General features: G+C 44.2%; 2 protein-coding genes across 3 annotated transcripts in view; one reads left to right on the top strand and one right to left on the bottom strand.

Moving 5' to 3' along the window:
• Window positions 1-10105, top strand: part of zgc:85722 (uncharacterized protein LOC407982 homolog) — a 39915-nt gene extending 29810 nt beyond the window's left edge. Inside the window, exons 13-18 of one of the 2 annotated variants that reach the window (XM_036542374.1) lie at window positions 500-684; window positions 3173-3319; window positions 5719-5836; window positions 6285-6389; window positions 7510-7715; window positions 9673-10105. In XM_036542374.1, coding sequence (XP_036398267.1) covers window positions 500-684; window positions 3173-3319; window positions 5719-5836; window positions 6285-6389; window positions 7510-7715; window positions 9673-9754 — 843 coding nt within the window. In that variant the 3' untranslated portion in view covers window positions 9755-10105. The remainder of the gene's footprint in view (window positions 1-499; window positions 685-3172; window positions 3320-5718; window positions 5837-6284; window positions 6390-7509; window positions 7716-9672) is intronic. The other variant, XM_036542375.1, reaches the window with a different exon arrangement.
• Window positions 10106-12486: 2381 nt separating this feature from the next.
• LOC118786503 (cardiac phospholamban-like) lies at window positions 12487-15297 on the bottom strand. The gene is made up of 2 exons (XM_036541578.1): window positions 15221-15297; window positions 12487-12767 (listed from the first exon to the last, which is right to left on the bottom strand). Exon 2 carries the CDS (start codon window positions 12643-12645, stop codon window positions 12487-12489), a length of 159 nt encoding a protein of 52 aa, XP_036397471.1. The 5' UTR covers window positions 12646-12767; window positions 15221-15297.
• Between the last annotated feature and the right edge of the window lie 581 nt (window positions 15298-15878).

Here is a 15878-nt window from a genome sequence, read left to right as displayed (position 1 = left end):
TGGGCAAGGTTGTCCAATACACAGATGTATTCACATCAGGCACCAGCCAGTAGCATCCCTCACCTCAGGGGTGTGAGGCCCAAAGCCCCTGTTTTGGCGGGGGAAGTGCCTCGGCGTGGGGCTATGGGTTGTTCAGGGTTCCTTAACTACAAGGCTAAGAGGCTGTAAGAGTGCTCTGTGTATTTACTCTCTGAAGGCAGGAACGCTTATGTCATAAAACCAGATGCAGTCCATGTATATTTAAATAGCAGGCCAGTAACTAGGAGGTGAAGAAAGGATTTTCCAAGGGACTGTGTACTGCCTTCCAGCCCTGTGTGTGTGTGTGTGTGTGCTGTGCATTTTTATGCTGGATTTTCAGTAGATAGTAAAGAAAAATAAATCCAGTTCATGAACATCATCTTGACAACATCAGATTAAGCTGCATGTTACCTGACAGGGGTCACGTCTCTCTCTCTCTCTCTCTCTCTCTCTCCCTCTCTCTCCCCCCTTCTCGCCTCAGGAAAGGGATCTCACAGGACGGATCTCGGACCTGCAGGATGAGCTGAGCTGCAGGAGGAACCGGATAACTGAACTGGATCACGAGATCCACACTCTGAATGAGACCATCAGCACGCTCACCAAGGAGCTGGAGCTCAAGGGCCAGGAGGTGCTCAGGATCCGCAGCGAGGCCAACCAGCAGATGAGGTCAGGGGGCAGGGTCAGGGGGCAGAGTCAGGGCGGGTTATGGGTTGGGCATTGAGGGCAGGTCAGAAGGGCTTGGTTCAAAGAGGGCAGGGTCAGGGGACAGGGACAGAGGGGGTGGGTCAGAGTGGGTGCGCTCAGAGTGCGTGGGCTCAGTGACAGGGCTTCCAAACCAACGGGCGAATTTTACCAAGTTGAGAAAAGAGCTGAATCTCATAACTGTCAGTGGTGTTTCCCCACACTGCTGCTGCTGCTGTCCCCACTCATTGCATTACGTCATTTAACTGACGCTCTTATCCAGAGCACCTTACGTAGGTTTATTCAGCTGGATATTTACTGAGGCAGTTTTGGGTTAAATGCTTTGCCCAACCTTTCAGTTACGAGCCCTGCTCCTTACCATCTCCCCATGCTGCTGCCCTCAGCTACCACTCAGCTTTCACCCTGAAACACGATCACCTGGCCTGGTTTGATTTCACATGGTTGAGCAGTTTTGAATTTTTTGAATTAAGAATTTCATCAGTTCTCAGAAACAAATTGTACATGGTGAAATTGGGTTGGGAGCCAGGTTATGTGGTGTAAAGGCTGTCAACATTGGTTCCATTGGTTGCCCTTTGCTGAAATCCTACAACAAGAAACTTGACTTTACTGAAGCAGAGTACTGCATAGTAATCATGTGCAAAAAAATGTTACTTTTTTCCCTTTGGCACTGGCTTTGCAGGTAAAGTGCTGACCGGGCCCTAAACTGCCCAGTTTAAAAATGAAATGGGTCGGGCTGAAGGGAAGAGGCACACATGGGCAGGAGGCAGCTCTTTAAGCTGGTCTCACTGTAATAATAATAATAATAATAATAATAATCACTGTAATGATTAAAATATAGTGGAGGCCTCTGACCCGTCACTTTCATTTAACATTTTTAAAGAGATGAGCAGGCTGGCTGACGTTTGATATAGGATAGTGGTGTTTCTCAGGCGCTGTCATTTACATACAGTAATAGTGTATGTCTTGTGGGTGGTGGCCATGCGCACCGGAACTGCGCGGGCTGTGTTTTCAGCAATAACGGCTAAAAAAAGCTTCCTCCAGAGACTGCGGCTCAGTGATTAAGTGCGTTTGTGTTAGAGCATGTCGCTGGCGGGATTACTTGTCCCTAAAACAATGCGTTCCAGTCCTGTAAGAGCCCAGTGAATGCTCACTCCCAGTATAAATGTCAGATGGATTAGGTAATGCCAGGGGGGCCGAGGGGGGGCTGAGGGGGGGGCTGAGGGGGGGGGGGGGGGGGGAGCACATTCCCGCTGTTCCACTGCAGCTGCACCTGCCAGCAGCTTACTGAGAGTTTGGGAAGCATGAGACACAGCTATTGTCCTGGACTGATGCTTTTACATTGTGGTGTGTGTGTGTGCGCGTGAGTGTGTGCGCGTGAGTGTGTGCGCGTGAGTGTGTGTGTGCGCGTGCGCGTGTGTGCGTTTGTGTATATTGCAGTGTATGTATGTCTGTGTGCATGTGCCTTTGTGGGTATTGTTCTGTGTGTGTGTGTGTGTGTGTAAACATGTACAGTAGAAGTGTTTGTATGTATGTACGTCTCTCCCAAAATGGAAAAGACTGCTTTGTGTGTGTGATGGTATTCAGATGTATGTACGTCTCTCCCAAAATGGAAAAGACTGCTTTGTGTGTGTGATGGTATTCAGGCATTCCACACGTGAAAGCAGAAAGGAGGAGTAAATCTCTCCTTTGTTGTTCTACCCTTTCTTCTTGCTGTGCTTCAAAGCGGGTTGTAAGTTGAGCTGGTTCCCGAGCCGCTGAAAGCACTTGGCTTTTTCTATATGACGCTCATGCAAAAGGGAAAAAGAAGATGGAAAGATGAACAAACTTCTAAATTGATGCTGAAATGGCAGGCAGTGAAATTTCATTATATATTTGCTCTGCAGAAGCTCCAGTTCAGGGCAAGTTAAACAGGTTATTTCTGTACACAGTGCTCAGATGGATATTCATCAGAACAGGTTTGGTTAGGGCCTGCTTAAGGACACAACAGCAGAGCCCAACAGGGGAGCCAATCCAGGAACAGGCTGTAAACCCACCTACTTAATCACTATGCTGCTGTTAATTCATAAATGAATTATCATAAATTAATGGATTATTTACATGTTCATTAAAATAACATAATATAGAATTTACATATTTTAATTTACATAATTTGCATAAATTATGAAATATTTAATGAATGTTATGGGGGTGATGAAGATGATGATGATGGTGATAATTATTGTTGTAATATTTCATAAATTTTCCAGTGTATCCCTGGCTACATATTCCATTTAAGGTGTGTTTTGTATGTGGACTTTATCTGGAAAAGATTAATACCCTTTCAGTGTTTGTTGTGTTCACCTTTTAGAGCTGCAGTGTGTTGTCTACATTATCTTTTCTTGGCAGTGTTCACCCCTGGTAATGCTCTGGAGGTGAGTGGACTGCTCATTTGAATCAAACTTTATTTACACAGGGCTCATGAGCAGGATCTGGTGAAGAGGCACGAGAGAGAGATCAGCGAGCTCCACGCAGCCCACAACAGAGAGACACAGAACATGCTGTCAGACTTCAACAAGGCACAGGAGCTGCTGAAGGACAAGATCTCTGCACTGCAGATCCTGTACGGTCATGCCAACGAGCCGTGCGTGCGTGCGTGTGTGTGTGCGTGCGTGCGTGCGTGTGTGTGTATCTCTGCACTGCAGATCCTGTACGGTCATGCCAAGGAGCCGCGTGCGTGCGTGCGTGCGTGCGTGCGTGCGTGCGTGCGTGTGTGTGTGTGTGCGTGTGTGTATATGTATTTGTGTGCACCTGTTATGAAATCCACTCCAGCCTCAGCTCTAATGAGCTCTGCATTTCCCAGTTTGAATAGCTATCTATTTTTATACTTACCTGGACCAAATACACAGTAGAAGCAGGGCCAGGTTCTGTAATTAACACTTCAGGGTGTGCTTTCTGCAGAGGATATAAGAGCTATGTACGACATTCATAAGACCTATGTCATGAGCTTAGAAGCACACCATTCTCTTTTTTATCATGATGAAGCCGTATGTGACTGAGATGGTCACATAGCACACTCTACCACAGTCTACATCAAGCTTTTGTTGTTAGTATTTAGTAATGTGTATGTAGTGCTTATGAAGCTATTATGTAGTTCTTATGTGGGACTAATGCTCTGCTCCTGAATTGTCAAACCAGCATTGATGGATTGTTTTCTGATGAAGGCGAGTGCTCATTAATATACATTAGCAGCAGACTTGATAGGGTTTTTACTCATCAATGTGGACGTGCCAAGAATTCATCTTACAGCCAATCACTCAGGGCCAAAGATCACCAGGCCTGGCTCTTCATGAATATTTATGGTATCTGTGGAAGTATTTACAGTAAGCCATCAGCTGAATTCTCGAGGCAGGACATTAGGAGATGCAGAGCACGTGTTATTGTTTAGTGGTTTAGAACTGTGCGGAATTTCTCAGTGGTTTTGTGAGAAATGGCCTGTTTGTGGCTGCAGTAGCAGCTGGCGAGAAGCCCAGGACAGTTACCATGGAGGTAAAAAAAATGACTCGATTTATGTAACATTCTCTTTGATGTTGCACCATTCTGTGTTATAAGCAGGGCGTGAGTTTTTCAGTGTGCTGTGTTAAATCATCAGCCGCTCTCGCCGTAAACGCGCTGCTGCCCGGTGATCAGGGTAATCGGGGTGCTGTCGCGGGGCCGTGCTGGCGGAGACGCGCACGCCTGGGACCCGCCGTGGAGGGTGAGAGGCCGGCGGCAGCATGCAGCTGCAGACCACGCCTCTTCCTCCCGCTGCTCAGTTACGCTCGTTAGAGGGACTGAAGCGCTGTCAGTGTGCTCTGCACGCAGGCGCCAACAGGAAGGAGGAGGGAAAATTACTGCAGGCATTGCTCGTCGGACCGACTAACCGACCCTCCCTCACTCTCTCATCAGACGACTGACCGACTTTCTCATTTGCTCATTCTACCAACTGACTGACTCTCTCTCACTCACTTGCCTATTGGACCAACCAACTGACTCTCTCTCTCGCTTGCTCATTGGACCAACCAACTGACTCTCTCTCGCTTGCTCATTGGACCAACTGACTGACTCTCTCTGATTGGACCTACATGTAAGATCCCTTTTTTCCCTGTAAAATTGTGAGTCAGAGGCACTCTGACTTACATGAACTTAAAATAATGACATGCATATGCAAATATGAAATAAACAGTAGTGGGGGGTATGCTCATTGTAATATTCATCTGTGTGTGTGTGTGTGTGTGTGTGTGTGTGCGCGTGGTATGAGCACAGACGGTGTGTGTGTGTGTGTGTGTGGTATGAGTACAGTGTGTGTGTGGTATGAGCAGACTGTGTGTGTGTGTGTGTGTGTGTGTGTGTGTGGGTGGGTGTGTGTGGTATGAGTACAGACTGTGTATTTGTGTGTGGGTGTGTTTGTGTGTGTGTCTGTATGTGGTGTATGTACTGCAGTGTGTGGTAAGGTCTCTTCCTGTCAGAGGTCAGTACCTCAGAGGCCGTTGATTTCTCTGCCTCAGGAGTGTCGAGATGCAGGTGATGGGAGTATTTATTTCAGGTGGAAAGCGGGGTGGGATGATGGTCCAGATCACTGCTTCAACAACAACAACAACAAACAGTAATCTGCTCTCAGCCACATTGATTTGGGCTGAAATTCCAGAACTATCAGCCAGAATTCCCTGAAGAAATTTAACACTCACAGAAGTCATTTAAACCATTATACCAGTCTGACATTAGAGTTTTGCTGAAACACCCCCTCCAATCTGTCAGTTGTGGTTTGGGATTTGATCTTGTTGCCAGAAGGTAACAGGTGTGAGTCCCCCCACTCCCTTAGGCAGAGAATAGAGTATTTGACCTGTGTTGCATCAGTAAATATCCAGAGATACCGTACCACAGATACCACAGATGTACACTGAGTAGTGTGAATGGCTCCGGATAACGGCACAGTGACGTACTGTATGTTTCTCTGTGTTTCCTCTGTCACCTCGGACGCAGGCTGGAGGGGACGGAGGAGAAGTTCCGGAAGAGAGAGAGCCGGCCCGAGGACCTGCAGGCTATTGCCGAGCTCAAGGACATGGTGACCGAGAGGGAGGCCCTGGTGAAGAAGCTGGTGGTGCGTGTTCAGATACAGATCACAATTTACTGCATTCGACCCAAACACACATAATCTGCCATTACATTGCAACTCACTTAGAGGTTTTGTTTAATTCAGGGTGATTTACAAGGCTTATTCTTTATAGAATATTATATACTCTTACCAATGGATATTTATTTAAGCTGTTCATGTTAAGCACTGTTTGGGATTTGAACCTGGTACACTCTGGTTCTGGCATGAAACAGCCAAAGCTTGCATTGCTCTCCCAGTCTCACAGCGCAGCTCGGTAACTAAGTAACACACAGGGCTTGCAACAATGTGTTCAGATGCAGACCTGTCCATGACCTCTGACCCACGGCCCCTGACCCCAGCAGGAGTCACTTCCTCCCTCCCTTATTTCCTGAACTGTAGCCCACAGCCTTACGTTCAGGAAGTGACAGGCATCTCTCTCCTCTGCTCTGGACAGGATGACAAAAAGTTCTACCAGCTGGAGTTGGTGAACAGAGAGACGAACTTTAACAAGGTCTTCAGTCCCGGGCCCAACGTGGGGGTGATTAACCCGCTCGTAAAGGTGAGTAGCTCTCGCCACACTGGTGTAGAGTCACCTCGTCCTGTTTACAGACATATTCACGAGATCTTGCACATTGTAAGATATTACTGGAGACTAGTACTGGATCAGAAACATGAGATCTAATTACATTTAGAACATCCTGCTCGTTTTATAATGGATAAGGAATGAATGATTTAAAAACGAATTTATATAACAGAGGGAGTCATTGTCAGAGCATTTTGGCTCATTATAGCCAGAGCAGTACTGTATGTTTTTGAGAAGAACTGTACGTGCAGTTTTACAAACAAAAGGAGATTAAGTAATATGTACAAAATTCAAATTTTGAAATATTGGTCAGGACAAATAATTACTGTAGTCTTTTTTGACTGCTTTGTCAGGGCAGCGGAAGTATAATCCAGTTCAAATGCATTTCTGGCAGCCAGCAACATTTTTAGATCAGTGATAGTGGCCAAATAGCTGGGATGGAGAAGCAGTTCCATAACAGAAAATAATCTTTTATAATGGTTATAACATCTAAATAATTAAAATACATAATAGGATTATCTTCTCTATATTTAGGGGCTTAATCAGATATTCCTGTGTATATATATAAAAAAAAAACTCTATACCAAAAAGTCATTCAGGGATCCAGTAATGATAATAAAGCAAATGTACTCTAAAGATCTTAGCTATGTATTCCACCTCTTATTTACCCACTGCATTATGGGTAAAAAAAAAAACTTTCCCATTGCAGTGTAAGTACAGCAAAGCTGCCGTGGTGCAATGAATCTCTTTACATGACCAACATGTTCCTCTTCAGCCTTTTAGGTGTGTGTACAGTGTAAGAGTGTATATGCATGTATGTTTGTGTGTCTGTGTTTTCTATGGGCTGCCTGTCCATGCATTCAGTTCAGCTTTGCCATTAAAATCCACTCGCTGAGCCATTACTTGCCACTGTCCTGTTTCCGTAGCCTCACCATCTCAAGCATTTTTTTCGAGTCATTTCTGTAGTCCGAGCAGCCGAGAGCGACCGTCTCTCATCCACAGCTGAGTGGTTGTGGCGTTTGTGGCAGGTGTGTGTTTTCTTTAAGCGTCAGCTCTCCCAAACCACGCCTTTTTTGTTTGTCTTCCTTTTGTGTAGCAAAAGAGAAAGAGCGACAAATCGGAAAACCGATTCACCAGCTCTCCGAGTCTAAGCGCTCTGGAAGTGTGTGGGCCAGGGAGCGGACCCCCCCTCCCCAACCGCCTAGACCCCGCCCCCAGCTCCCCAATTCACCACCCCGAGCTCGACACGAGCAAACCTCTGCCCCCACCGACCCCTCCGACAGAGCCCAAGAAATTCACGAGGTGAGACGCACCTCTTCTCTAAAGCCAGGGTGCATGCACAGCCAGGAGCGCGCTCAGATCGAGAGACTCGCCTCGGTTTCTCTCCTGTCCGGCCCTCGTGGGATCATTCTCTAATGCTGCATTTTGTTTCTAATCAGCTGTCTGTAAACTCAACAGGCCGTGCCGCTGTACCCCTTTGTTAGGTTCGATACCGCACAGGAGGCATTTGGAGAAACCTTTTATGTCTGCAGATAAAGAATAGACACGCCCACTTCCTGCTGTCCTGAAGGACCATGCTCGTCTGTGAAGGGTTCATTGATTTCCGTTTGTGTCCAATCAAACTCAAACCTCAAGCTTTACAGTACCTGCATGGCAAAGCATGCCCAAAATTCATCTTCCTTGTTTCTCAAAGAACGCATGTTTAAGTATACATACCAAATGATTCTTCAGAGTTTTCGTGAACTTCAATAATTAAATTTGTTCTTGCTGGTGGAGATGCCAACAAGAAAACAACTCTGGTGTGTGAATTCGTCTAATGGTGGGTTCTCTGTTTGAAGGAAAAAAGCCCTTTTGTTTTTTTTTGTTTTTTTTTTTAGCCTTTGCCCAAGGTTCTGTCACAGTTTAATTGTGTCTCAGGAGATCTTGCCGGGCCTTTTCCCACCCGTCCGTCTTTGTAGAATGCACTGCTGAGATCACAGGGATCTCAGCCCGTGGTTGCCAGATATACAGGGGAGGCCGCTGAGTAAAGTGTCCTGCAGCTACCTTTACTGTGCCTTTATTTTAAATAGTACTAGCATGCAGAACAGAGCATGCTACCTGATGGCTACATCTGTGGAAGCGTGCATGCTGCTCCATTTCCTGTTTCTGTCTTTCGCTTACTTAGAGCATGGCATCTAGTTGTGTTTGCACTTCCCCAACAAAACTGAGCAACAGCCGTTGATCTAATTGCAGCCATGTAAAATAATATTTATTATTTGAATGTTTTTTTTTTTTTTTTTCCATAAGACTGGATTTAAATTGGCCACTGAAAACCTTGTGGCGTTTTTGTAATGTCAATGTCCGTCATTGGATGAGTGCCCCTCTGCTGGCGTGGTTGTGGAAGCATGCAACATTTTTATTCTTTTTTTTATCAATAATTCCTTGACTAGCCTGTGTTGCATGCTTTTGTGAATATGAATGAGTTGCCATAACTAGGAGGTTGAACTGTGGAACTGTAAAGCTAAACAGTGGTCAGAGATAACTGAATCTTAGTCCGTCATTACATTACTAATGTCAGCTGCACTTTCAGTAACACCTCTCGGAAATGTAAAAATGTCACTACAAATTTAAACTGCTAATTTGCTTTACCAAAACAGCTTTTTTTAATATTCTGATCAGTTTTCTCCTTTTAGAACAGTAAACAAGTGGAAGCCAAAGGAATAATTAAGGATTAATTTGATTATTTACTGTAGCCCTTATAGAATCACAGGCTCACCTCCTGTAAATATGAAATATCTTGAAAGAGTCAGAACCTGTTCATATTTATAATTAATGGTTTCAGTGCTACTGTTTGTCTATTCAAAGGGCATCCTGGATCGCTGTCTCAGACTTGATCAATAGTTTATATTACAGTTATCATTCAGCATGCACATCTAACTGAGACTTAAAATCAATTGGAAACTGTAAGAAATCTCTAAAATGACCTCTTGGAGAGCTACTTTCCTTGGACGTGCCAAGCATTTAGAAGAAGCGATTGGTTCATCCAGCAGGGCTCTTTCCTTGAGTTGTATTTTCCATTAGCATCACCCTAGGTGATTTTTCATAGTCTATGAAAGGGGGTGGGGACAGAATAGAGAAAAAAGGAAGGTTCTAATGGCTACTGAGAATATGATGTGAGAATTCTGAGCAGATTCAAGGCTCTGTTAATGTTTTTGCCGCCTTGTACAGTCACGGGATGTGATGTCACAATGAATGTTTTGGTCTGCTCCTCCCATGGCAGCCCTCCTGAGACAGAGGAGTCACCCGAGACGTCACCCGACTCCCAGCGGCAAGAGTGGTTCGCAAGATACTTCTCTTTCTGACTCTTCCCTCACACGGCGGCCGAAGAGAGGGTCAACGAAAAGAGAGCGGCCGTCAAGGATGCACCATTACACTGTTCTTTACTCCACTGTGAATGGATTGTTTGTTTGTGCAGTGATAATAATTATGTCTGACAAGGTCTTTGGTCCAGTTCTCGTCGAGTGGTGCATTAATATTTGTTTAATGCAGTGCGTTGTCTTGTCTCTGTACCTTATTTTAGAACTGCACCGGGAGTTTGGTACAGCTCAGCAATGATTTTGTTAGAACCTAAACTGTTTGTATGGTTGTCTCAACATGGATATGATGATGTCTTGCCAATTTTTGAAGAAATGGCATCATTTATATTTATATTATACCAGTGTATGTTCCCAGTAATAAACAACTGTGATATATGTCTGTGGTATGCCTATTTGTGAGAGGAAGCAAATGAAATGTATTTTTCACTTAGTCCTGTTACTGAAAAATGGTGAGCAGTCTGTAAAAGCATGCTTGGATCTTAAAAGCTTTTGTGAAATGCAGAACTGTCGCCTTGGAGATATACTGGAGAAAATGGAAAGGAACAGATGGAGAGATACAGACATACATATGACTTATTTACTGTCAGACAGTAGAATACTACCACATTGTGTTTTTTTTCATTGGCATCAGTGTTTATGTATAAATTTTTCGATTTCATAGCAGCAAGGATTATTTGGTGCAGCTATTATTATTGTTATTTGAATGAATTCAGTTAAAGCGCACCATTTTAAGGCCCTGAGCTTGGGGACCATCTGACACGTTACTATGCAAAAGCTTAATTTGCTGAACTCTCAGTCAGAGGCCTGGAACAGACTCACAGTGCCTGAACGGGCAGCCTCGCATGCAGGTAAGTGGCAGGTAGTGATGAACAGGGGGGCAGCGAAGCTATCTGTAAAGTAGTAATGGTCCTGTTTTTCATCATTCAAACGTGTGACTCTTTGCGCCGGCTTCCAGGCTCCCTTTGATTAAATTGCGTCTAAAGTGGGAGCAGTACCGTTGGGGAAAATCACATCACATCGCAAAGGGATCAGCTTACTATTACATCGTTGCCATTGCAACAAAGAGGTCAGAGACTTTTAAAATTGTTTTCTGGATCATAGCATGATTTGCACAAAGACAGATTCACCACACTGGATGCAATCAAGTTAAAAGGCATTAGCCTCTAACGGGCGACGCTTACGTAATGATTCTTGTTAATCGTGCAAAACAAAAATACTTCATGCCCTCAGCAGTGGCGTTTTAAGTCACTTTGGATAAAAGCTTCTGATAAAGGAATGAATGCAAATGCAAAAAGAGGTTCAGGATAATCAGTCTGCTTGGTTTTATGTCCTCTGCTTATATGAGTGACCCCAGCCCAGTGAAATACAGGCCAAGTCCACAGCTACATGCACCAGCGCATGGCAAAAGGAGAACTTCAGACCAGAGGCCAAGCTGACTGAAGCAGGTGAGACAGTGATTGGAATGATCTCGTCAAATTGAGCAGGTGCTGCCATCTGGTGGAATATAATTATAATGCAGCTTCTTTCACAGAATGTAATTTGAAATCCATGGAATGAGGTGCCCTGCAGAAAACACTGGATCATTTTCATAATAAGAAGAATTCAGATATTTTTTTCTTAAACAATCATTTACAATTTACAATTATATCATATAAAAGATCATATAAAAGATGTTAAATAGGACCTCCTTTCTTGTTTTGTTGCTCATATAGAAACTTTTATTTTTAACAATTGTGGAAAGTTGCAAATGTTGTGTTACGGGTAGTACATATTCATACAGTGACTTAGCAACAATCAAATCCTTTATATTAAAGCCACACCTGTCCTGGGGTGAGAACAGCTACTGTAATCTGTAAAAAACTACGTTTAACCAAAGGATGAAAGGAGACATAAGACCATGACACTGTGCAGCAATTTACTCTACATTGCATAATTGCATGCTTATACACAGGTCAGTCCTCTGTTAATGTAGACACGCCTTATTTATTTCAGCACAGCACGTGTGTGGATGGCAGGAGAGACTGGTGGTGATGTGTACGGTAGGATGCAAAGGACAGAGAATGAAGGATGATTGCACTCCATCTGTGTAGCAGTGGGAGGCAGTATGACTGGCCACTAGCAGCCTGAGTGAGGCTCCAGCTCAGATCCCCGGTCTTTGTTTCACATTATTATTTATTATTTATTATTGTCATTTATTTGCTAACAAAATGCCCGCATCCTGGGTGACATGTATAGCTTACAGTTTACACATTGTCCATGTATGTGGCTTGATTTTCAATACAATGAAACAGGTCAAGTGTCTTGCTCAAGAGTACAACAACAGAGCAAGTACTGGACTCAAACCTGCAACCTACTGGTTACGCACAACTCCACAGTGCTGTGGACTCTGATGCTCCTCAGCACAGTTGACCCACAGGCTTAAAGGGATACCCCTCTAGTAAAGCAATCAGCACTTCCCCAGTCACAAAAATCAAAACTTTACTGCACGGCATCAGCTCGCTACATAGGGAGGGAGAAACAAAAGCATGCAGTGTTGGTTAATTATTTTTCATTTGATTAGCTTACAAAGATTCCCTGACAAATCATTGCCACCGTTTTCAAAGGTCTCTTCCCCCCTTTGAACGACACACCCCTCCCCCTCATGCTTCAGCCTTTCTGTACAGTTCATCTCCCACTAGACCAACGGGCAGTCAGCCCCGCCTCTTGCCCGGCCCCCTTCACAAGAGCAAAACAATGATGTAGATGAGAAGCAGGCAGACGAGGATGAGGGAGAAGTTGATGAAGAGCTCTCGCAGGTTCTGCTTGGTCTGGGGGTTCACCTCGATGTTGGACGCCCTGCGGATCGCTGAACGGGTCATGTGCTGCACCCTTTCCATGCTTGCTGCGGGACTGGAGGGCAAGAGCACAGACTAGTGGTGGATGGAGGTAGTGCAGGGGAGGCTGTGGACGGCAGCGATGCACGCACTGGTGTTGCTCCAATGTTTCCTACTTCAGAGACCTGACAGAGACAGTGGCAGACAGCAGAATTTAATCTGAAAAAACATTACTCTGAATGGAAAGCACTTAGAAATGGCAAAAAGCAAAAGCTAGCAGTCAATGCACAAAGGTATGCGAAAATGACATTATTTTGTTCTCATCTAGTTAAAGATTAAAAGAGCTAGGACCAGGTAAGCACTGCGGCTCAAAACTGCACTCCCATATATGTTCATGGGGCAAAGCTTGCCCCTTGTTTTGTGGTTAGTCATGAAAATAAATTCTGCTTTTTACTTCCAGCTTTCACTTCCCACTCATTGAGTTGTTTAGCACTTGTGTAGGGCGACAAACAGCTTGGTACCAATTGCTTAAAAAGCATTGCTTGGATTGGATTGGATTTAAAATGATTTACATATATATACTGCTACTTGAGTGCAAAATCAGTCATCTTTGCCCATGATCGGAGGAATGCGGTGTGCTTAAAGTGCTGTATGTAATAATCATTAAAATAGACTTCAGTGGTGTGGTTTCTCTTTAACTGAGTGAAAGAAAAGTTGCTGAATAATTCCAGGAACCATCTTTCTAAAGTAAAAACTTTACAAAAATATTTTGTGCAGTGAAAAATAAAAAGTAAGTCATTAAGCATTAGCATTTAAACATTGCAATTTAGCATTAAGTTGGTCTGGTATGTAAGCTGTCAAAGTGGTGCATAGGCAGAACGTCAAAATGGGACTATTACGAGAAACTTTTCGTGTGTGCATGTACTGTATATATGTCCACTGCTATTCGGAAAAGCAGCCACTTAATTAGCCGTCAAGTAGGACAGCATTCTTCTGCCCATTCTTTGATAGCTGCTGACAGGCCTGTAAAGTAGGTGTGGCCGTGTGCTTTGTCTGTCTCTGCTGTCAGTGCTGTGGGGGTCTCCCGGGACCGCTTCAGAGGGGGCCTTCCTGATAATATCCCCTGGCTGAGCCATGCCACCACTGCCACCTGGGGCCCCTCCTCTGGGTCAGGTGACCCGGTGATAACATAAACTCGCCATGGCGAAGAAGGGGGGGGTGGGGTGGGGGGGTGGGGGGCGAGACATCCCCATCCACCAACACACACACACACACACATGCATTAACATACACCAACACACACACACACACACACACACACACACACACACACACACACACACCAGCACACACACACCAGCTGATTTAGGGAGGGGGCTAACAATGACAGAGCATGGCTTAATTGGCTTCTAGTAAAAGCCACAGTGCCTGTCTGTTTTTTATTTTAAATATTCCTGTTGTTTTCTATGAAGAGATGAAACACTAGGAAAGTGTCTGGTTGTACATATCAAGCTTTCATACATCAGCCTTTCAAGTGTAGAACACTTTCTCAGTTATACACTTTTAAACACCCTTTGACGTTGTCCAGAAAACTGCGTTTCAAGTTGCGATGAGTTGCACATGTTAAATGGTCCTTACTTCCCTTTATTACATGTTTATGAGGAAGAATCCTCATTAGGATAAACCATGCGCATCCACACAAAATTTCACACGAGTGTAATTCAGAAAAGAAGATCAGAATCTCCCTGCAGGCATTGAATCATGATGTTTCTAGAAACGAAGTTTTCCAATATACATGTGTTACACGTAAAGGTCAATGTCAATATCTAGCAGAGCTGTCAATATTCAAACCTCGTGTGTTTTTAACCTTTGCGTGTCTACAAGGTCCCTTTGTGTGAAGTACACTCATTTGATTAGATGCAAATTTCGGAGAGAAGCGGCTCTGCACCAGATGCAAATACAGTCCAGACCCTTTTTGGTTGCGCGTGCCGTCTTTTGAGACTTTTCAAAGATTTGTTTTCTGTGGAAGAATCTGGAAACAAGCCGCTGTCTGCTTCGTGTTTGCGCGCAGAAAATTCAGTATCAGTCAGTCTGAACCCTCAACAAAATCCCGATTCTCTTACGCGTCACCCATATCCACTATTATGATCAGCTACCACCACAGTCAGGTATGTTAATTAATATATAAGCCTAATACAAAGCACGGTTTAGTGAACACCGTCATGCGGCAATGTGAATTTTGAAAATGGTGAAGTTCTCACCGAATGTGAATTATATCATCTATCACATCATTTAAATTAATTTGGACATGCGCAAATTGGCTGAAAAAATGCATTACACCAATTTGCAGGAAACATTTACAGAAGTTTAATTAGTATCATCTCAGCGCTCTCTGTAATTTCAGAGTAAGCGAACATCTTTAAAATGCTATATTTAGCTGGACTTGAAAAACTAAATAAATACGCTCTCTTCAGCTATTACCAAATGACAATTCAGGTTTAAACATGACTAAACATCTACAATCATGACTTGCTGCTCAGAAGAAAAACATAACGACGATGCGATTCAGTTTATTTCTGATGCGCCTTTGTCTTCACTCCCAGATAAAACTGTTTGCGGGGGGGTTGCGAGCTCTTACCTTGTGCGTGGTGCGGGACACTGGCACGAGTCCTGAGGAAATCGTAGGACGGGGTCTCAGTCCAGCAGGCAACGATGGTGTCTAGCAACGATTCGCCTTCAGTCATAAAGTTTATGGCAGAAAACAGAGGGGCGGAGAAAACAAGCGGAAGAAAAAACGACAGTGATAAGCATGTAGCCCTTACGAGAGTGAACAAGTGATTGAGGGGTGTGTTTGTGTGTGTGGTGATGGTGTTGGTGTTCTTCATGGGGCGGGGGGTCCGTTCCTGTCCACTTTTGGAGCGGACACAGTGGACGGTGTTTATACTCACAGGCATGGCGTGAAGCCTGCACTCAACTGCCAAATATGCAACACCATCGGCCCCGTTCAGCGCATGTGGATCAGCTGCGGGTGAAGTCCTTTCGCCACACGCAGAACTGAAACAACGCAGGCTAACTAGGATTACTTTATTATCTTATAAATATCGGTAACGCTAATTATAGTAATAATGACATTGGTTCGTTTTTTTAGATGACATTGACGATGTCTAGTGTGCTTCACTTAAATTGACGCTGATATAAATGTGAATTTTATCTTTGACCGGCCTGCTTATTTCTTTTACACAAACTGCAGTACTTGGATTTACTTAAATACTTAAGCAATGAAAGTGAAAATTGTT

This window comes from Megalops cyprinoides, chromosome 12, assembly GCF_013368585.1.
Source record: "Megalops cyprinoides isolate fMegCyp1 chromosome 12, fMegCyp1.pri, whole genome shotgun sequence".
Lineage (NCBI taxonomy): Eukaryota > Metazoa > Chordata > Actinopteri > Elopiformes > Megalopidae > Megalops > Megalops cyprinoides.
This window is presented reverse-complemented; position numbering and strand designations above follow the sequence as displayed.